At 39.8% G+C, this 22269-nt stretch overlaps 1 protein-coding gene across 3 annotated transcripts in view; it reads left to right on the top strand.

Moving 5' to 3' along the window:
• Positions 1–21928, top strand: part of ANAPC1 (anaphase promoting complex subunit 1) — a 35731-nt gene extending 13803 nt beyond the window's left edge. For all 3 annotated transcript variants that reach the window (XM_082756010.1, XM_082756011.1, XM_082756009.1), the window contains exons 21-47: positions 1520–1598; positions 1707–1743; positions 1845–1915; positions 2044–2222; positions 5042–5268; positions 6481–6599; positions 7150–7421; positions 8240–8474; positions 9670–9761; positions 9936–10070; positions 10244–10326; positions 10479–10557; positions 11164–11238; positions 12317–12393; positions 12689–12779; positions 12868–12921; positions 13224–13417; positions 13807–13893; positions 14411–14528; positions 15250–15327; positions 15769–15836; positions 17475–17613; positions 18151–18237; positions 18796–18891; positions 19272–19470; positions 20375–20509; positions 21543–21928. In XM_082756010.1, the coding sequence (XP_082612136.1) occupies positions 1520–1598; positions 1707–1743; positions 1845–1915; positions 2044–2222; positions 5042–5268; positions 6481–6599; positions 7150–7421; positions 8240–8474; positions 9670–9761; positions 9936–10070; positions 10244–10326; positions 10479–10557; positions 11164–11238; positions 12317–12393; positions 12689–12779; positions 12868–12921; positions 13224–13417; positions 13807–13893; positions 14411–14528; positions 15250–15327; positions 15769–15836; positions 17475–17613; positions 18151–18237; positions 18796–18891; positions 19272–19470; positions 20375–20509; positions 21543–21658 (3222 nt within the window). In that variant the 3' untranslated portion in view covers positions 21659–21928. The remainder of the gene's footprint in view (positions 1–1519; positions 1599–1706; positions 1744–1844; positions 1916–2043; positions 2223–5041; positions 5269–6480; positions 6600–7149; positions 7422–8239; positions 8475–9669; positions 9762–9935; positions 10071–10243; positions 10327–10478; positions 10558–11163; positions 11239–12316; positions 12394–12688; positions 12780–12867; positions 12922–13223; positions 13418–13806; positions 13894–14410; positions 14529–15249; positions 15328–15768; positions 15837–17474; positions 17614–18150; positions 18238–18795; positions 18892–19271; positions 19471–20374; positions 20510–21542) is intronic.
• The last annotated feature ends 341 nt before the right edge of the window (positions 21929–22269 follow it).

Below are 22269 nucleotides of genomic sequence, written 5' to 3'. Positions count from 1 at the left end.
AGGGTTTAATCATACCACGTGAAGCAATTAGAGCCTACTGGAGCAGTATTGAGCCTGTGATAAATAACTCTGCTGAGGATCGTGACTGTAGCTGTATTGTTTGGACACCTGAGCATCTCTGAGGGATGCTGCACTGTACTATGTAGACCTCATCTGTCTGCAGGAGATTTTGTTAGTATCCCTGCAAGATAACTGTGTCAGCCTCTCTCTAGGGGGATTAACAAGCTTTTAGTGGAGAGAATTCCCTGCAAGTCCCATCTTCTCTTTTATCACTTTAATACTGAAGGGTGTGGATGGGTTTTAGCAGGTGGGAGGAGGTGTCTCAGACTGGGAAGAAGAGTTCATGAGTGCAGGGTGCGTGGCCTGTGCTTCACTGCTTACGTTTTTTTGTGGTTTGCAGTAGTGGCATGTGCAAGGTAATAATGTAACTCAGTTAACTGTATTTTGTAAGTGAGAATTTCCCGGCTTTTCTCTTGGGCATGTATCAACATAAATATTTAGCTGCATGAGTAGTTATTAGTGCTGATGTTATCTTCTAGACAGCCTTGACAGCTTATTCACTAAGTGTTTATGGAGAAAACCTGTCAATGCAGGATTTGGAGCAACGATGTTGAGCCTGAGGTGGCTGAAGAGAAAAACAGAGTGGTGAGGCTGTGATCCAAGTGTCCAGGATTAGTTGCAGTCTCAAATTTGAGCTTCCAGGATTCAGCCTGTCCTCTGCTTCAAAGTGTGCAGGGTGGAAGCAGCAACACTAAGACTGTTTAAAGTGCTGATGCTTTCACTTAAAATTTGCCCCTGCCCTCGAACTCAGGGGAACAATAGAGCCTTTTCCTCAGCCTAGCACCCATGTCTGTCCAACTCCATCTTTCTTTCTACTTCTGCCTGACTTGCCTATGCAGAGGTCAGAGCTGGCATGTCGGTAATGCAGCTTGTCAGAAGATCTTTGAGGATATAATCATAACAGATTTTTACTTGGATGTGATTTTGCCTTTGGCAAGCCAGCTTGTCTTGCTTTTTCAAAAAGTAAACGGTGACAGATCACTTTGATTTTGCTGATTAAATAGCTGAAGTGCACCCTGCTTTGAAAGGGGAGCAACTTTTTGCTCAGAGCCTCCACACAGTACCCAATACTCAAGAGGTGGGGGAAACTGAAAGTGAAGAGTGGTGTTCGTAGAAAATGTGTGTATTTTCCAAGAGAAAATAAATGAAGTGTGAAAAAGATGGGAAAGACAGTTAGGAATATAGTTTCCTGTTTTGAATATCTTTTTCTTTTTACCTTAGAAACAACTATTAGGGAGAATTCAGTTAATTGTTTCAAGGTTTATGTTTCCAAACTTGAATCTAGAAATCTAAAGCATAGAAGTTTCTTTGTTATTTCAACCTTTTACTTCATGATGTTTTCATAATAATCCCATCTCACTGTTTAAGATTAAAGTTAACTTCTGCTTGTTTTGATAGGCAGTATAGCAATAACTGCAAACTAAGTGGCTCTGTATTATGGTGTCTTTTTCCTATCCAGAGCGTGGCTTTGTACATACTTGGTGATGAGAGCGCTGTATCTAATGAAGCCTCCCATTATTTGTACAAGATTACATCAGGTAAAGATGCTTTGATGCCATCACAATATCTCCTAGTGTCTTGTGTTTGTTACATGCTGTCCTTTTTGCTTGGAGAACATGGGAGTAATATGGCTTTGTCTTTCCTAGGACAACGAAAACAGCAAATAGAACAGGATGACAGTCGGTATGGTTTTTAATATTATTTTAAACTCTGAATTTTTGTCTTTCTGCTGAATTTTTGACTAGTTTTTATTGGCTAATCCTTTATTTTCCATTATTTTACAGATGTAGTTTCAGACACAGCACATCTGTTTCTAGCCTGGCTGAGAAGTTAGTTATTTGGATGACAAATGTTGGTAAGAGCAGCTTTTTTCATTGTGTGACATGGTAACAGTTGTAAATAAGTCTCACGATTGCATAGGTACAAAAAACATTTTGTTTAGTTTTGGTAAAACAATTTCTTTTTATTCTCACTAATTTTAAGGTTTCACCTTAAGAGATCTGGAGTCTCTGCCGTTTGGTGTAGCTCTTCCTATTAGAGATGCCATATATTATTGTCGGGAGCAGCCTGCCTCGGACTGGCCAGAAGCAGTTTGTCTCTTGATTGGGCGCCAGGATCTGTCCAAACAGGCGTGTGAAGGGAACTTGCAAAAGGGCAAATCTGTGAGTATGGGCATAAATGGATTTCGTGGTACCAGATATTGGGCAGAGCACTCTGTTCAAAAACTTCTCCACCGTCTGCTGATGCTTGGGGATGTAGGTTATGGTATGTGGAAGGTGCAGCAATCAAAATTGAGGGCAGTGCAGGGTTTACACGTATACAAGGGTTTCAGTATAAAAAACAGCATCCGGCACAGGAAGAGTACATGCATAGCTGTGGTAACTGTCAATAAAACTGATTTTGAACTTAATTTAAGCATAGTGCTCAAAAGTTTTGCCTACGGAGCAATTTAGAATCATAGAATATCCTGAGCTGGAAGGGACCCACAAGGATCGTCAAGTCTAACTCCTAATTTGATTGCTTCTTTGTCTTCCTCCTTTCCAAAATGGCTGCACCTTTTAAAAGGTGTTAGAGAGGTTTTGGCCCTACATCCAGAGACCCTGCCATCAGAACAACGGTGGTGCAGGGAGAATGAAATGTGTATTTGTCAGTCTGGCTCCTTCTTGAGTTGGCATAGGTGGGGTCTCCCTTTTTGCTGGGTGAACTGGATTGCTTTCTGAAATACACTTCTCATATTTCTTCTTTTTTTTTTTTTTTTTCCTTAAAAAGGGCTTAGTTACTTGTATCCTGAAGTAAATTGAAAAAAGTGTGCCTTTGGTTGTTTTTCTTTTAAACATTTTCTTCTGATGGTGGGAATCAGTAGCATCTTTTGGAGTTGTAACTCACTTAAGTGTTTGCTGTTGAGGACAGTGTGGAATCCAAAACTCTGCTTGAAAAAAGGCTAGTGCCATGCATAAAAGCACTTAATAGTAGTAAAGAGATTATCCGTAGTCTTTTCAGAAGTCAGGTAAAGGGACTTACCTTCTTAAGTACATCTTGGTCAAGATAATTTTTGCTGTCTTAGCTTAGGAAGTGATATTAAAATTACTTTTTTTTTAACAGGGAATTTTGGACTAAGTGCATATCAGAAAAGTTAAAAGCTTTTACTCATGTAGAAGAAAAGTAAACAAGCTATATGTTCAAATCTGATGTGGCAGAGTTCGTTAAAAATTCATTTTATTTTCTGCTAGTGAACTTTTGCCCAGCTATAACAGTGCTGAATCTTAAAATGATGATAAATCTGATTTTATCACTTACTTTATAACAATGCCTCGAATATGTGTTACCTTAAAAGGATAAAGTGATCTTCAAACACCAAATTGTTTGTCATTTCTCAGGAGGGCAGGGTGGAGTTTCCTGTTTCAAAACGGACGCTGGCTATATGGGTGGTGCAGTTATGTATTGAGATTTAGTGCATATTTATCAGAAGAAATTGGTTTTCATTCATCAGCTGTTAGTCTACTTGCAGTCCTGGTGTCATGTGTTACAGTGAGCCTTTGGAAGACCCCATGGTTGATCTAGTCTATGTGATTCTCTGTCTTTAGCTTGCTGAAATTCTGAGGTATAGAACGGGAAAAACAACCAATTCAGAGAAATATTTTGCATTTTGTTTTTAGATTTATGGTATCAATATTTGTGTCGATACTTGCCTTGTTACTTTAAGCGAATCTTTTATCCATGGAAGATAGAAATGATAGAAAAGAGAGGCTGACTAATCTTAGGGTTGACATTCAAATTGTTTTGTCAGGAAACTACATTCTGCAGGAAAGCTTAGTTCTGCAGAACATGGTGAAGATAAAAAAAAAAAAAAAAGAATTGTGCTTTATGCAGAGTGACAGACTTGTTTGGAGCAACTGTAGGTCAAGCAGACTGTGGGCATACACTGTTGCATCCTGACGTACTCTATCCCTGCTGTTCTTGGTGGTGGTCTTGTGCACTGCTTGTGTGATATGAATAAACTGGTGGGAACAGAGGCATAAATGAGGATTTTTAAAATCTTGCAGAGAAAAAGGGGTTTTCCATGATGCTTTGAAGCGATGAAATGCTTCAGTATTTTGTAGTCATACAGCCCTGCTTTGCAAATTCAGAAAACATTCTGGTACTGCAGTGAAAACTAGGTTGACTGACAGCAGCAAACATTTGGAATTCACTGCCATGCAGAATTTTTATTTTATTAAGTAGCTTGCTTTTCCCAGAGTTATTGGGATGGGAGGATAGGGAAATCCAAATTAGAGACCTAATTCATGAAGACATCAGTGATTATACATGTAACAGTAAAGCATGTGCCTGAACAGAATAGTTAGAACAACAGCCAGGTTAATGGTCAGTAGGTAGTGGAACTTTAAAAAGGACGTTGTTACCAAGGACTACATTTGTGCCTTTCGGAGCTTAGCTTCTGTTTTAATATACATTGAAACACTCATCCATGTTTCTGTTTTTCACTACTGAACTTGAAGAAAAAAAAAATCTTGTTTTCTCAGTCGTCATAGATAACTGTGTAGGCAGGGAGGGGAAAGCCCTTTACAACTACTGCTCTGAAACAAGAAATATTTTTGAAAGTAAGAGAACACAATTTCCTAAGTCACCTCTTCAAGCTTCCACTTTCTGGTTCTTTGCTCGCCAGCCTTTGCTAAAGCTTTGACATATTTGAGATGTCATTGCTTTCTGACATGATAGTTATTTATCCCATTTAAGTGTGCAAAAATAGCCAATTACAATGTTCAGAAGTCCTTGGGGCCTTCTAAATAAGTGTAAAGAGCGTATGAACAGTGTCATTCATGACTGCGCAAATACCAGTCCGTTCTATTTATAACACCCAGCTCAGTGCAGCTAATTTTGCTGAGTGCATTCAGGTTGTTATTCTAGTATTTGATGGCTTTCTGCTGGTTAGCAATATACATATGCACTGCTGAAAATGACTTTTTTTTTCTTTCCCTTGCAGTCTGTGGGCCCAGTGCTGTCCTCTGATATTCCCTCTGGAGCCGAATCAGAAGAAGATGAGGATGGCATGAATGATATGAATGAGGAAGTCATGTCCCTAATATGGAGTGAGGATTTGAGAGTGCAGGAAGTACGCAGACTCCTTCAGAGTGCCCGTCCTGTACGTGTCAACGTAGTGCAGATGCCAGAATCTAGTGACCATGAATACATAGAAGAAAAAGAAAACCGGTAAAGAATTCTGTCTGTTTCTAGCAGGTTTTCACTCAGGTGAAAAATGGTGAATATTTTTGGTGGCTTAAAGTTAAGTTTGTCTAATCAAATGGTGCAGTGTATTTTAGTCTGAATTGAGCATTGAAGTAGGCAGGCATGAGTGAGAGACATACAGAAGAGGGTTGTATTTTATAATCCAGGACTTTGAAGTTCATTGTGCACCAAAACTGTGCTGTATTGATTTGGATGGCTCTTGAGATTGGAGCAGCATATAGGAAAAGATTGTTAGTTCGAACCCCAGACAGCATGTTGAGATCAGCTGGGGTTTGAAAGCAGACTGTGGTGTTTTCTCCACCTATAAAGTAGTAAATATAAGCACAGGACCAATTCTGTAGATAACCTGCATCTGTAGAAAACAGCCCCTATGTAAAACTGGAAAGCCCTTTGTTTGGAGCTAATCTTAGGTCTAAGCAAGACTTTAGTTGGGGGACCTAATTAATTCTACAGAAAGCAAGTTTACTGCTTCATCCTTCTCTTGAAATTTCCTTTTGGAGCTAAGTCACCTCACAATGAATCCTGTTCTGGTTCTTCATTCACTTATTTTGGGGGTCTTAGAAGATTCTCTTTAAAAAACAAAACAAGGCAACAACAACAAAAGACAAACTTCAGAATATCATTAACATGCAAAACACTCCACAGAAGTAGAAAACTAAAGGAATGCATCGAGTTATTCTCTGACTTAACAAGCTGAGTAATCTAACAAGTCTAGAAAGTGTTTCCAGAGTAAGTCATAGAAAATTGTGGTCAGCATTCCTGGAAGTACATTATTAATTCTGTACACAGGTTATTACTAGATGTGATCACTAGTCATAGCAAGATCGCATATGGCAATTAACTTTGTTTTGCTTTCTCCTTTCACCTCGTTTCTGATGATGGCTGCTAACTTGTAGCATGGACTTGTTTAGCTAGCACCTAGCTTTAATGGAAAAAACAGAGGCAAATTTCAAAATCATGGCAGCTAAAGTTTATCGTTTAGATTAACCTCGTAGGGATCAGAGATTTTGCTTCCATAGTATAACCTGAAAAAATGAAGAAAACATGCTGTCTTGTAGACAGAAAAAAAAAAGTCTGTCCAGTGCCTGGTGTCTGTAGGTTCATGTTATATCATTTATTTGGAGTATTTTTATGTACTAAGCAATTGGCTCAGTTTTGCTTTGATCTCCCCAACAGGCTGCTACAGCTGTGCCAGCGAACGATGGCACTGCCTGTTGGACGAGGAATGTTCACTTTGTTCTCATATCACCCTGTTCCAACGGAGCAGTTGCCCATCCCTAAGCTGAATCTAACTGGTACGTTGCTCAGCCTTTTCTTCTGAAGAAATTCAGTATTTAACAGAATGTGAGGGAATGTCTGTCAGTTGCTACCCCGTTGTTTTTTTGAACCTCTTGTAATTTTATAGCACCTTCTGTGCTTTTCCACAAAAAGTTTCATAGCAGAAATGAACTTTGTGAAGAAGTAGCCCTTTTTGTTTTGAATCTGCCACTTCTTTAGTATCTGCTTCTGGAATTGTTAAGAGCAATGTAATTTTCTAATACAGACCTTAAATCAGGTACATTCTGACAAGTGAAGAGAGGGGAAATAAATTGCCCAAGAATGTGCAGCTGTTTAGTGCTGGGGTCATACAGGATGAAGATACTGCAAAGTCCTCATTGCTGGTTTATCTAGTATACCGTGCTTCATCATCTGACATGCCCGAAAATATTCAAGGCTGTCTTCGGATCAGAAGTATTACTTCTCAAGCTGTCAGTGTTTTTCACTTGGCACCCTGCTGAAGTTGAGAGCTGTTTCTGAAGGGATTTGGATTCACCTAATTGCTTTTAATGATTCTGTTATGTGCAGGCCGTGCTCCTCCTAGGAACACTACTGTAGATCTGAACAGTGGGAACATCGACGTGCCTCCTAACATGGCTTGCTGGGCCAGCTTTCACAATGGGGTGGCTGCTGGGCTGAAGATAGCACCTGCTTCACAGATAGACTCCGCTTGGATTGTCTATAACAAGCCCAAAATTGCTGAACTAGCAAATGAATATGCAGGCTTCCTCATGGCTCTGGGTCTCAATGGACATCTCACAAAACTTGCCACACTCAATATACATGACTATTTAACAAAGGTGAGTTATTCTTTCATAAACAACAGAGAAATATCTGAACCTATTGATTTCTTTAAGCAAACAAACAAAGGAGTCAGCAAATTTCTTTGAAACACTGAGATGGAAGTTTCCTGGCGTGGGTGAGTATTCAAATTGCTTTGTTAATGTTAGCAGTATGGGACTTCATTTCTGATTAAAGGTTTTTCAGTAGTTTTGTCACTAAATATTTCCACATTGTGATGATGTACAGCTTATTGGGTAGGTGAATGGTCTGAATTTCCTCTGCTCAGTCTGTATCAAAAAGTTCTTGTTAATCTTTGTGCATGAGCTAGAGTTAGGGATCTGAGATTTTACATATATTAAAAGGCTGAAAATCATACGTGCTCTTGAAATCTCACCTTAAATTGTTAGAAGTTGTATCTATTTCCTTTAAAGCTTAAACAAGAATAAATGTTACATATGGTTGGTGGTTGGGAGGAATTGATAATGGACTATGAGGGAGATATGGTCCTCTTAAAGCAAAACCCTCAGGTTTTGCTTTTTAGAACAACCCAAATGTTGTGGGGATTTTTTTTGGAAACTAAATACCTGCATTATAGCCATGCCTAGCAGTTCATTGTGTAAGAATTTCAGTTTGGATTGTAATAAGATCTTAGAGCTGGGAAATACCCTTACACCCATAGCAGATAGCGTTCATTATTCCTGAAGAGTTGGTTCAGAAAGTTCAGCAGCTGTGTATATTGAAGAATGTAAGACTTGTATTAGATACTGAGACAAGTGTCTTTCCTTTTCTGAACATGCCTGCTTTCTTTGGTTGCTGATAATTGTTTTCTTTCTAGGGCCACGAGATGACAAGTATTGGACTGTTGCTTGGTGTTTCTGCTGCCAAGCTGGGCACAATGGACATGGCTATTACACGGCTTCTGAGTATTCACATACCTGCCCTGCTACCACCGACTTCAACGGAGCTGGATGTCCCCCACAATGTGCAGGTGGCTGCTGTGATAGGAATAGGCCTTGTCTATCAGGGCACTGCTCACAGGCACACAGCTGAAGTTCTGCTGGCTGAAATAGGTGGGTGCTAACGCTGGAAAAAAACAAGATGAGGGCTGGGAGAGTCACAACACATGCATGATTTCCACGATGCATTGTGGACCTGAAAGCATTAACATATTTTTTCTTTTAATTATACTTTTGCCACAGCAGTAGGCACCTCCCATTTCCCAAACTCCATTTTTTTCTTTCAAAGGAAAAGAAGCTACTGTGAATTGTGTGTTGGTACAGCAGAGAGCACTCACTGAATTCAGTAGAAGAAATCTAACAGTACTAGTTCTGGATCTATATGCTTATTCTATATGGAAGTTTTGTCTGAATAGAACTGATTTGGAGCTTCTGGGGGCTGCCAGTTATTTGGTAGAAGGACTTCTGTAACTATGTATTCCTTCCAATCCCGATGCCATAGATTTCTGCAAAAGTCCTGACCCTCTATAGCACTTGAGCAGACCTATTGTGCACTGTTCATCCAACAAATCTGGTGCTTCCCATGTTTCTCAGGTCTGCTATGAAGTAACTGTCACTGTAGAAACCAGATTAAGTCACTGGGTGGGAAAAACCACTTGCCTCTTGTAAGGACAGTCTTTTTGACTCGCTAGGTTGGTGAAAGTACAGTTGTCATTTCATAAATTCTCCTGTTCCTAGTTTTGTTGTTTAAGGCTTTCCAAACAGCATTCTTTGAGAACTGATTCAGTAAAGTTCTGACCTGAATTATGTCATCATTCTGTGCATAGTTTTTCTGATTTTATTTCTAACAGTTATGTTCTTGTTCATGTTTATGTGTAACTTTAGTTAAGAGACTGTGTGGTTTACTAAATAGAGAATTGAATAAATTTTAAGGGTGAGATTATATCTGTTATGTTTTTGGTAATCTGATATGTGCAGTCTTTTCTAGCAACAGCTTTTGAACTGCGCTGACGACATTTGGATAGGTTCAGAGATCTTCAAAGTATATGTAATTGTAACATGGCATTTTCACAGTCTTTGAACTCCAACCATATCCTCTAGCAATACATACTGCTTCTGGAGAGGTTTGCCATTTGGTGATGGATGGGTTAAGTGGCAATTGTTTGTAATTCCACGGAGAACTTCCCTGATTTTCTTGAAGGGATAGACTTTTTTTTCTAATTTTTGTTAGAAGTGTAATGCTTAATAAGACAATGTTTACTTAGCTGGAATTTTAAAAGATGAATTTTATTGTTTTGTTTTTCTCCAGGACGTCCGCCTGGACCTGAAATGGAGTACTGCACAGACAGAGAGTCCTATTCACTTGCATCTGGGCTAGCCTTAGGCATGGTTTGCCTGGGGGTAAGTGCCTCCTTTTCATTTCAACTGCAATTAGTAGAAGAATCATTATATATTGGGACAGGGGTAATGAGAATTGTTTCATCGTTGACCTGCAACTGGCTCTGGCTGAATGGATTTTTTTACCTCATATAGGAAGGCACTTGCATATTATGTCTTCTCTTCTTCACTCCTTAGCACGGCAGTAATTTGATAGGCATGTCCGACCTCAATGTGCCCGAGCAGCTTTACCAGTACATGGTTGGGGGCCACAGGCGGTTCCAAGCAGGAATGCACAGAGAGAAGCACAAGTCTCCCAGTTATCAAATTAAGGTATGTGTTGCTGATTTGCGCTCATCTAAACAGAAAACATTGGTAGCTTAGAAGTCTACAAATGTCTATGTCTCAGTGAACCAAGTGACTTGGAATGCTTATTCACATCACCTGCAGGCTGTTTGTTGCCTTCCTAATCAACTAGTCTGAAAGTATGCATTATGTTTTCACAGGAGGGAGACACGATAAATGTGGACGTTACTTGTCCTGGTGCCACACTAGCACTTGCAATGATCTACCTAAAGACTAATAACAGGTATTAACCTTGGAATTACTCAAACATTTTGCAGTAACTTGTGACAGGAGTTTAAAGGGCCATAATGTTGGCTTTGCTTTGTGTGGCTCACTCAGTTTTGTGCATTGCTGAAATATGATCCGGAAACCCTGTTCCTTTACTGTGCTCTGCAGATCCATTGCTGATTGGCTTCAAGCACCAGATACGATGTATTTGCTGGACTTTGTAAAACCAGAGTTTCTTTTATTGAGGGTGAGATTTTATTTTCTTGCATTTCTCAGTCTGCTGATACTAAAAATGTTTCTTATTTTAATGTCTTTAATTTTTAAATCCAACCCACATGCCTGTCATGCGGAACCCTTTATATAAATAGTGAGTCTCTTACTTGTCAGCCAGTTACACGTTCAAACAATCTCTGCTTGTAGTAAGACAGCTCACTTCTCGTTCTGTGCTAATGAGACAGAATTTAATGAGAAATATTTGAAGGATAAGTTTTATGCATGGTGTTAAATGAAACATTTAATAAATCTTTTTGTAGCTTTTCCGAAAGTAATTTCACAGATAGAAAAAACAAGTCAGGCTTCAGCATCTGCTATAAGTACATAATGTGCTTTTATTTCATTTTGCCAGCTAAAGAAACAGAACTTGCAAGGATTTATTTTGTGGTTCTTTTGTCTACAAGCAGAATTTTTATATTCTAAAATAAAAGCTGTTTTGTTGTTTCTGATACAAAGGCTGAGAAACAGTGAAGGAGCTGCTAATAGGTAGCTGGATTGTCTGTATTTCTGGATGCATTTAGTACATTAAAAATAATATTCATGTATTTGTATTATGTTTTGGCTTTATCACTTTTTTTAGACCTTGGCTCGATGCCTGATTTTGTGGGATGACATCTTGCCCAATTCCAAGTGGGTTAACAGCAACGTGCCTCAAGTAGGTATTTACACTTAAAGTGTTTACTTCCCGATTTTTCATCTTGCTGAATTGTTCTACATGTGTACATTGCTTTAGTAACATGAGCTGCACAATAAAATGAATGTTAATGTGCAGTATTTCCTTCATATAAGAAGCTTAATTTGGTTTAAGAGAGAGTGGGCTGGGCTAACAGTCCACACATTATTCTCTTATCAAACTAAGGCCAGATAAAGCTTCATAGGCCACTGAACAAAGGCAAAAAGGTTGAATGTAATAAACACAAATTGGAATATGGGAATTTCCGATTATATGTAAGGAAAAAAAGCCTTCACAGTGGGGGTGGTCAGACATAAGAAGAGAAGCCTGGGATCTCCATCCTTGAGGTTATTCAAAGCTAAATACATAAGGCCCCAACCAAACCTGATCTAGCTTTGAAAGGCCTTCCTTTGAGCAGTGGCTTTGGACCAAAGACTACCAGAGTTCCCATCCTGTGAGGTGTTTCAGGTGCTATTTGGCCAAAGAGTATAATGGAGACGCATTTTAAATTTGATACCAACATGACAGAGATGATAGTTACATTGGATTCCTGAACCACTATAGGAGACTCCCGTCTCATCATGGCAGAGGGGATGCGGCTCTTCAAAAAAAGGGGCCGTACTCCATATTGACTGGACAAGAAGCCAGTTGCAAAATTTTTCAATAGGGAGCTCAGCTATATTCCAAGATAGGTTGCATGGAGTTTTTAAGAGCAAATTAGATAATATCTATCAGAAATACAGGATGCAGATGGACTCCCTGGCCTCTCAAGGTCTCATCCTGTGATGAGCAATATCACAGTTCTGACACAACCTTGCCATTGCTTTAGAAATATCTAAGGAACCAGATAAACAAGCATTAAAAGGTGTCCGTTCTGGATCAGCAGTCCAATGGAGCAATAGCATGTGGAAGAAAAGCTGGAAGATTTGCTGGTTCAGAAAAACTAGCTTTTATATTCCTTTGAAATAAACCTGTTTTGTATCACGTATGAACCCTCAATGCCTAGAGTGTTTAGAGAGGTTCCTCTGAATTGTTTTTTCTCTTTTATGCTTTTTTATAGATCATAAGAGAGAACAGCATATCTCTTCATGCAACAGAGCTGCCTTCATCTGAAGACCTGAGTTTAGAAACACTGGCGTAAGTAACATGTAAAAGATCAGTTGCAGATAGAGGAGGATTGTACAAAGCCAAATTCTACTTCTGATAAAACACAGCTGAACTTTTTATAGAGATACCAGTATCAAAGAAATCTCTCCCTTGATATTTGGGGAATTTTATTCTCTGTTTTCTGTAATGCAGGGGTCTTTGTTTTTTTTCTCCTTTTCTCCCTCTCTTCTTTTCTCCCTCTCATTATAAAATAAGTTTGTGATGCGTACTCAGATTAAGAAAAAAGAGAAACATTTAGTCATTTCCTGTTTATGTTGCTTATTAGGCAAGCTCATGTCTACATCATTGCTGGTGCATGTTTGTCACTGGGATTTCGATTTGCTGGTTCAGAAAATCTGGCAGCATTTAACTGCTTGGTAAGAGCGTTTTTTTCTTCCCATCAACCCATAGAGCTGTAGCTTATCCTTTGTATCTCTATTTAGTAAGCATTTCTTTTCTTTCCAGTACAAATATGCAACAGATTTCCTGAAATGTTTGTCAGCACCAACAGCTTCTATAGTAAGTTCTTTCAAATTTTCTATCAATTAAAAGAAGGCTTTGTTGCATAACATACTTTGATTGCATTCGGCTGAAGCCTTAATGCAAACAAAAACATCCCTTTTGCTTCTCTGTATTACAGGCTATTTATAGAATGTGGCAGGGATATGAATCATTATTGTTAAGGACTTTGCTGGTTCTCTGCTCTCCTTTCTGTGGAGTGTGGTTTTCGAACTCTGGGGTAGAAAGCAGCATATTAGATGGACCAGAAGTGTGCGTTTGACCACAGAAATGTAATAATGCCTTCCTTATTCTACATGAAGACAGGTCACTATAATCTTGAAACATGCCTGAGTGTCTTGCTGCTCTCTCTTGCAATGGTGATGGCTGGCTCTGGAAACTTGAAAGTCCTTCAGCTTTGCCGTTTCATGCACAAGAAGACGGGTGGAGAGATGAACTATGGATTCCACTTGGCTCACCACATGGCTTTGGGGCTTCTCTTTCTGGGAGGAGGAAGGTAACTTGCCATTTCCAAAGGCAGTTCTTGATTCTGCAAGAACTTCTGTAAGAATATACCTTTCTTGAGGAAGCTGGAGCAATGTGCAATTTAGTATTTTATTGTTTTGCTTTAAACAATATGCCCATTCGTAAAGAATTTTCTATTTCAAATTAAACTCTTGTCTTCTAGATACTGCATTACTTAAATGCCATAGGAATGCTTTTGGCTTGTGTTTATTTCCTACTGCTACATGTTTATTTTGCCTGCTATGGGAACACATTTGTGAATTCCTTGCGTGTCTGCACTTTGCTACTGTCCTTCCCTCTTGCAGGAGACGAAAATATTTTGAACACCTGTGGTATTGGCCAGTGTTTGTTAGGACTAAAACTAATAATGTTTTTCAACAGATATTCACTGAGCACTTCAAATTCTTCAATTGCTGCTCTCCTTTGCGCTCTGTACCCTCACTTTCCTGTTCACAGCACAGACAATCGGTAAGGGTTTGCTATGGTTTATATTTCCTTAATTTTCAAGCAAAATCATCTCCTTACAATAGACGTTATACAGGGAGAAATCCTCTAGAATTATTTAGTCTGTAAATAAATTTTTGGAGGTTTAAAATAAAAATTGAAAAAAGAGAGGTAAGTGAAGATGTAAGACAATGGTAGTGATTGTTGATGAGTGAGGAAATGCAGGCAGGTTTCCTGAGGCCTCTACCCAATGTTACTATGACTTGGCTTTTCTAGTTTGCTCAGCAGAAAAAATAATAAATCACACAAAATCTGTTCATTTATGATGCCTAATAAGTAATAGTTAAGATTCATGAAATCGCATCCCGTTAGCTGAAGCATACCATGTTAAAGAATTTTTTTAAACCTACTCAATTACTTCAAATTTCGCTTTAGTTCATTCAACAGCTGTATGGGGTTATTGAGCTGTGTGTGGTTTGGTATTTGGGGATTATTCCATGCCTGTACTGTACAGCGTTGAGTTGCCTATTCCCACGCACAGGTATCATCTTCAGGCTTTGCGTCACTTGTACGTGCTGGCGGCAGAACCAAGGCTCTTAACACCTGTTGATGTGGACTCAAACACTCCTTGTTATGCACTGATAGAGGTTACATACAAGGTAAGGAGTGAAGGCGTTTGAGAAGGTGTGGGAGACAACCGAAAACTGATACACCAAAGCTGTGCTATTTTCATTGTTGTGGCCAGCAGTCTTGGGTTTGTTTTCAAGTTGTGGTGGAGATGAGCCTGATTCTTTAGGCAAATAATTGAAGGGCTGTGTTCAGCCCACTCACGCATTACATGTGCTTTGATGACATCTTGGGAGCAGAATACAGGACAAGTAAAAGGCACCACAAAGTCTTCAAACAGTCAAGTGTATAATAACTGACCCAGGGACACAGTTCTCATCTTTATAAAGAGGAAGGACTTTCAAAGGCACAGAGGTGTTTGGAGCCATCTGTGTTTTTAAAAGCCCACTTCTGATTCTGCTGACACTAGAACTGCAGCGCAGATCCCCTGTGGGGCAGACAGAGATGCTGAGGTTCTGCTTCTTGCTGTAGGATACCCCTATTCATAGTATAGTTTATTTCTCAAACCTTTGAATTTCAATTGATGTGTGACTGATTTGCATGGTGTTATGTATTGATCCACCCGTGGGAAATATATCTTTAATTTAGGCTTAGGTTTTGTGACATAAAAGGCAATGCTAAGACATGTATTTACTCAGAGCTCAGCAACAGAAACTGACTGACCTCTGCAACAGAGTTGTTGTGAAACCTGCATTTTCTTTCTTTTCATGCAAAAATCTTTACTAATACATGAATCCTGGTGGCATTTTGAAGGGCACGCAGTGGTATGCAGAAGCCACTGAGGAGCTGATGGCACCCACACTTCTTCCAGAGCTTCACTTACTGAAGCAGGTAAAGAAAGTCTCTGTTTAATGAGGAATTTAATCACCTGGTTTTTGTGCTGCACACTGTTTCTGCAGGAACACTTTGAGGCTTTTCTTTGATTTCCTGTCCAACCATAGCCAGACTCTGGGCAAAGCTGTCCTATAGCAGTGGCTCAGAAGACAATTATGTTGCTATGGAGGGCGTGTGCTGTCTTGTGCCTCATGCTTCTCTTCAGTCTTGACCATCACATTTTCAAGATCTGTTGTAGCAGGGAGTTCCCTGTGCTGGGAGGTCTCACTGTAGGAGAGACAAAGCTAGGTCCTCTTACTTCTGTGTTTTCAGGGTGGGTAGCACGATAAAAGGGCATTTCCGCTTGTAATGGCAGAGAAAGAACTATAGGCTTATGTAGAAAACCCTTACTTTTATGATTCTGGTTATACCTAGTAATAAAAATGCTTGCGTTGACAGATCAGAGTGAAGGGACCACGGTACTGGGAATTGCTAATAGATTTAAGCAAGGGAACGAATCATCTAAAGTAAGTATTATTTATAATGCTTAACTGAATAATGGATTTGTAGTAATTAAAAAAAAAAAAAATACAAAACTCCCATACTTGTAACACCTACGGTTTGGAAAGAAGTCTGGTTTTGATCGGTTCACTGTTGTTCATTTGACAGTACAAGTGAAGAAAGAAACTGCGTAGTTGGTTTCACCTGTTGATGTGAATAATTCATGCAAAAACAGGGCAGGGGAAAACCTGATAGTAAAAACCGCAGATATTGGTAGCAGGATTGAGCAGTACCAGAAACCATCTTAATCTCATAGTTTTAGTTTAGTTTTGAGTTGATGTGATGTCATGTTTCCCAGACTGTTGATACAGTAATTAGCTAGCAGTTACCGCTTTGTGAAATACTATTTTTCTGATGTTACGTGAAGTATACAAAGCGCTGCTTACTGCATGTTAACTCTCCATTGGGCAACTGTGAAAAACAGAAATTTTACCGGAATACAGTATCTGTGAGTAAAATCATTCTCATGTTTGTGTTTTTAGCAGCCTTCAGTGTAACTTGTCGCTGTGAGTAGTACAGAAGAAGCCAGCTGCATCTTTCATCAGCAGCATGGTTGTTCTAGTTACATTAACTGCCACCATTCAGATTAAATTAGGCACTACAATGCAGCGGCTGTTGGTCCGTGCCTTTAAAGATAACAAACAGAACTGATGCAGAGTGCAGAGTCCTCCAGATCAGCGGGCACATACTGACTCATCTACTGCACCAGAGCTGGCAAAAGTCAGCTTTGTCCGTCTGGGTTGAACACTTGTGTGTCCAAAAAGAGCCTGCCTCTACTGCCCTAGCAGAAAGCAGTGTGGGTGACAGGAACTTGCTGATTTTCGGAGTATCTGCTCTCTGGGTCTCCAGATGCTTTGAATCTGTCAGCTGTCCTCTCATGTCACCACACTGGTAGTATTGTCATGTCCTGAGCCCTTTAAAATGGTAGGGATCTGACTAGCAGTGTTTTGGAGGCAAATGCATGTGTGAGAAATCTTTTTTTCATATCTTATTACATGTGAGTTGCTGCTGTGTTGTTATGCTAAGCAGTTAGTTTCAATACAGATAATTCAGTTATTTTAGGGATGCCAGTGCCTACAGTTAATGGTGCAACTGATAGGCTAAATCAGGTGAACACGCAGCTGCTTTGCAATAGTGTAACTTTGAACTGCTGCACGCTTCTATTTGTAGGCTTGGTCAGGAATGTGAGTGGGGGGGGATTTTTGTGTGGTTGTTGTTTTTTTCACATTGAGGAAGGACTTCTTCACTGTCACAGCATGCCCTTAAAGCCCTTAAGGCATGCCAACTTGCATGGTTTTCCTTGGTGCTGAAAATTTATCCTTTAAGAGTCCAACAAGAAGCAGCAATGGCTTCAGGAAATTATATTCCTTCTATCAGTGGGCTCACCTGTTTTTCTTCACCATTGCCTGCCACCACATCACAATTTAATAGCAGCCCTCCCCTGAAGATACCAAAATTTCTGTGTATACACAAGTTTAAATAATCAGGGCAAAGTATGAATGGGGATATTATCATATTTGGGCTGTTGGAGTTCATATTTCTTTTGCAGGTCTGCCTCATTATGTACATCTGTCAGTTTACAGTAAACCCCCTTGTTATTTCAGATCGATTCTTTCAAAGGGTGGCATCTTATATGTGAAGCTGAGAGCTGGGCAACTCTCGTACAAGGAGGACCCAATGGGCTGGCGTAGTCTCTTAGCACAGACTGTTACCCACCGAAACTCTGAAGCTCGAGCATTCAAGGTATGGCTTCCAAATTAGTTCTCTGGCTGGTGCAGGGCAACACTGAGACCTCTACTAACACAGACAGCGTGGCACATACAGCTGAAAGCTGGTAAAACTTTGTTAAAAACAGGTCTAGCAGTAAAGTGATATCACCTCAGAGGTGTGTTCTGAGGACAGGCTGGCAGGGAAATGGGAATGCCACCTCTGGAAAGGCTGAGGAAAGCACAGCCAGGTCATGCTGTGTTACTTATTTCCAGCAGAGAGCTCTGCCGCCAGGTTACGAGTACTTAAGTTATTTGCTTTGCTTGAGGGAGAGGAAGTCTAGTGTCTTTCACAGGGCATGGGATGAGCTTAGGCCAAGAGCAACCATGCAAATGTATTTTTGTCATGGACAGACAGAAGTGTTGGACAGATTTTGGCTATGATATGCCTTACATAGGTTGCAGTTTTTTCAACTGAATGCTGGGGAAGGAAAGGATGGGTATAAATTGCTATTTCATTTGTGTGATAAACCAAAAAGTTCAATTTAAGAGTATGTTTTGATCTATTTTTTAGCCAGAAGCAATTTCAGCTTTCACTTCTGATCCTGCTTTGTTTTCGTTCGCTGATTATTTTTGCAAACCAACTGTGAACATGGGCCAGGTATGATGTCTAGATGTGGACTAGCACAGTTTCTCATTTTCATGAACAAAAGGTGGGAAAAATCTGTGTTTAAATGAGAAGAACAGAAATTAGTCCTTCAGGTAGTGGGGATGGGGAATATTCTAAGGGATGTTTTGCAGTTCAAAGATGCAGAACAGTGTTAATCTTGTAGGTGTTGTTATTTTTCCATTGGTTAGGTTCATGAAGTTACAAAATAAGAGTTGTATTGCATTCATTGCAGAATGTGTTTAACAAATACCCAGAGCCCTGTTTGCTGTCCTGCAGCATTTAGGTGGAGTCACTCCAGAAGGGTTAGGGGTTTGCACTGTATTTCTCTGCACAAAATGGCTTAAGGGATGGAGTAAAATACAACTGTGTTATGCCTAGTTTTAATAAGCATGAGAATGAAAGCAAGCTGTGTCGCATTGTTAGCTATCATTAATTTATGGAATGTTAGTGCATGGGTTAACTTTAATGGAAGGAAATGCAAGTAATGTAAGAACCTGAAATAAATTGTACCTAGCATGTGCACTTTGTAAAACATGTGTCTTTTATCAGAAACAGGAAATCCTGGATCTTTTCTCTTCAATTCTTTATGAGTGTGTTACCCAAGAAAATCCAGAGATGCTGCCCACATACATAGCAATAGATCAGGTGGAGTAAATACTATTTATTTATTTATTTATTTATTTATTTATTTATTTATTTTAACTATGCTTAGGCATAAGAGTATTGTTTGTTGCGTGCATTTTTACAGAGAACCGAAAGGAAGAACAGGGCATATGTTAATGAGCTTACATGGAGACAGCAGCAATTTTAAAAGCAAACTGGAAAATAGTCTAAGGTTGCGAAAACTATAAGTAATTCTTGTGTAAACAAGAAACATTAGCTGGCAGCTCTTCTAAGTAGGTGCTCAGAAGGGGAGCCCCTGGAGTTGAGGGGTGTTTAGGATTTCTTTTGTGTTTATGACAGCAACATTTCTTTCATCCTCCAGTTCCTATTCTCACAGTCACTTTGTATTTCCTCTCTACTAGGCTGTGAGGAGATTAGAAAGAAGAGAAATGTCTGAGACATTTGAGCTGTGGCAGATAAAGCTGGTGTTAGAATTTTTCAGTTCCAGAAGTCACCAGGAGAGGATGAGAAGGAATCCAAACCGAGGACTGTTCATGAACTCTGAATTTCTGCCTGTGATGAAGTGCACTATTGATAACACTCTGGATCAGTGGCTTCAAGGTATAGAGCAGATGACTTTAATCCTACAGCTGCGGTCACAATTCAGCATTCTTGTCTTCTTACTGATCTGTATTCCCAAAGCCCCAGGTTGACTTTTGCATCAAAAGTACTGAAAAATTATTATAACTGAAGTGCCAATGGATGTTAGCATAAAGCAACTTCTTTGCGTTGTATTTTAGCCTTAGGAAGATGTATCACGTACCTGAGACAAAAGTTTTGTTTTCAGAATTGAGGGGAAGACTTCAGTAACAGTTTACAGAAAGAGATCTAAAGTCATGCTCATGTACTGCTGCTTTGTAACTGTCTCTTTCCTATCTTGCCTACCAATGTATTGCTTAGGCTTTCTTTAACTTGCTACTGGAAGTCAGTCAGGGAAATACTGGATTGTTTTAATCTGTTTGCCTCACAGATGGCTAGATAGAATTGTTAATATAAGCTTCAGTTACTGCCCTCAAAACCATTGTTCCTTAATTCTCATAAATATTGCCACAAAAAAAAAAAAAAGCATAAAAGCTTGAAGTGTTCTCTGGCTGCTTAGTGATACTGCAATTTGAAAAAAAAAATCTAGTGATATTACGAATTATGCATGATGGCTATATTGCACGGAAGGTTTAATTACTGTTGAAGTCTATTGTGCTATGCAGGGAAAATGCTTTCCTAGTATTTCATTGGGAGAGTTTTCTGGGAGCAAGAGTGAGGGATGACCACAGCACATAGGGGGTGTAGGATAAAAGCTGGCCATGGCAGAAGGAAAGAGGTTTACAGACAAACTCTTAGCCCACCTTCTGTGGGGAGGTGGAGATTCTTTCAGCAGGCTCCTCCTGATGAAATACTGTTGTCAGTCTTTTCTGTTACCACCCTCACATGCTCCCTAAATTTCATCAGCATGTCTTATGTGTTATAGCTGGAGGGGACGTCTCCCTGCATTCCTACTTAAGCGGGCAGCCTACAGATGAATCTCAGCTGAGCATGCTGGCTTGCTTCCTCATTTACCACTCTGTCCCAACACCAGGACAGCTGGCAGCTGGAGGCTTGGAAGGTAAGGCCAGAGTGTGAGACAGCACTCTGAACTTACGTAGACACACGCTTTTGGGTTTGGTCTTGTATTCTGAATGGAGTACATTCTGTAAGTTAGGTGACAGTGGGCGTTTCCTTTGAAAGCTGCTATGTTGATTTTTACTCTTGGTTAATTGCCTTGAATGTGAAAATAGACAGTAGAGTCTTTATGCAGGAGTGGAGGAGCCAGAACTAGCCAATATGAAGAAGTCTTGGCTTTCGTCTGGCCTACAGGAAACAATATCCTCACAGGCAGAACCAGATAAGACAGCCTGTGGCAGGGGAAAGCATTTCTCTTGTTAGGCTAGCCATGTCCTGAATGTCCTTAAATCTCTTTCCTCTAAGTACCTTGTTATAGCGATTACTTTTTCTTCCAGGTTTCCAATGGTAATCTATTTTGGGATGCAGAGAACTCCTGGGCCCTTTCTTAGGCAGCTTTTCTTTTGCCCTCCATCAGTCCAACCTGGGGAAATACCAGTCCGCCTCCGCTTGCCTCAGGAGTGACTTGGTTTCTCAGGTTGCAAAAGAAATGCAGCTGGGCTTTGATTTGGGGAACTCTGTGGCTTGCTCAGGGGTGTGAAATGAATGTCACTACCTCAGTGGTGAAAGGAATCTGTTGCTGAAAGCCACAGCCCCTGGCCCAGGAGTCCTGTGGAGGCCATGGCAAACTGAACATCCAGGCTAAGGCATCTCCTCTTGAATTTTTTCTGGTCAAGTGACTGGGTATCTGTTCAGGTCAAAAGGCCTTCATGGAAATCCTGTTTTTTTTGTGTCCTCTCTACCTGTTATAAACCTCTGTTTTGGGAGTTCCTGGCCATATTAATCAAATTCAGCATTTCTTAAAATTCTGTTATAAAAACTTACTTTTTGACTCGCGTTGCAACAAAATTAGTAGCACATCTCCAGAAATACACTATGAACCCTGGCTGACTCTTCTTACTGTCTTGTTAGTTCCTTTACTGGGCAAGTGTTACACCAGTATGCGATAATTTTCTTTCGTTCTATGATCTTTTTAGGAAGCACAAACTTCTCTGAGCTGCTTTTGAAGTTCAAGCAGTTGAACATGCCGGTTCGTGCGTTACTAAGGCTCGCTCCTCTGTTGCTTAGAAATCCGCAGTCCATGGTGCTGTAATTACACTGGCCTGGAAGTCTGCAGCATTCATTTTACACGAGCTTACTGAATGACAGCCAGTGTGTTGTTCCATGCTATTCAAAAACATACAGGTAAAATGTACTTAATTTTGTAACTTCATAAACAACTCGAACTTCAAACTTGTCCCCAGCTGTGGTGACTGACGGGGAGTTATTTATAAATTGCTACATGAGTAAAAAGAATTGTGTAAAAGTGAACTAATAATAAATTTACTTTTGTAACTAAAGATTATTTTCAGATGCGTCTTTTGTGGTGAATTCTGAAAAGACCTTGGCTGAGAACCATATAATTTCCTTACTTTTTTCATAGTTTCTTTGTTTGTGATGTATCTTAATCCACTTCCATGAGGTACAGTAGATTTTAGAAGACAGGCAGCCCAGAAGACGCCAAACTTGCTTTTCCTCTTGGGTCTCAGGCTGGTAAGGAAAGGAAGCCACCTGCCACACCGCTCACATTTTGCCAAGTATGCTTTTCAAGAAATGGCATGATCTTTCAGTCTTTATTTTTTTTGTCTCGTAAATGCTACTGTACATCTCTTTCGTAAGCACTCCATGAGTCTAAATTGTTTTGCTCCCACTCTTTAAGTGATA

Source organism: Aythya marila (assembly GCF_965140915.1).
Source record: "Aythya marila genome assembly, chromosome: 3".
Classification (NCBI taxonomy): domain Eukaryota; kingdom Metazoa; phylum Chordata; class Aves; order Anseriformes; family Anatidae; genus Aythya; species Aythya marila.
Note: the sequence above shows the minus strand (reverse complement) of the source record. Positions and strands in the feature narration are given on the sequence as shown.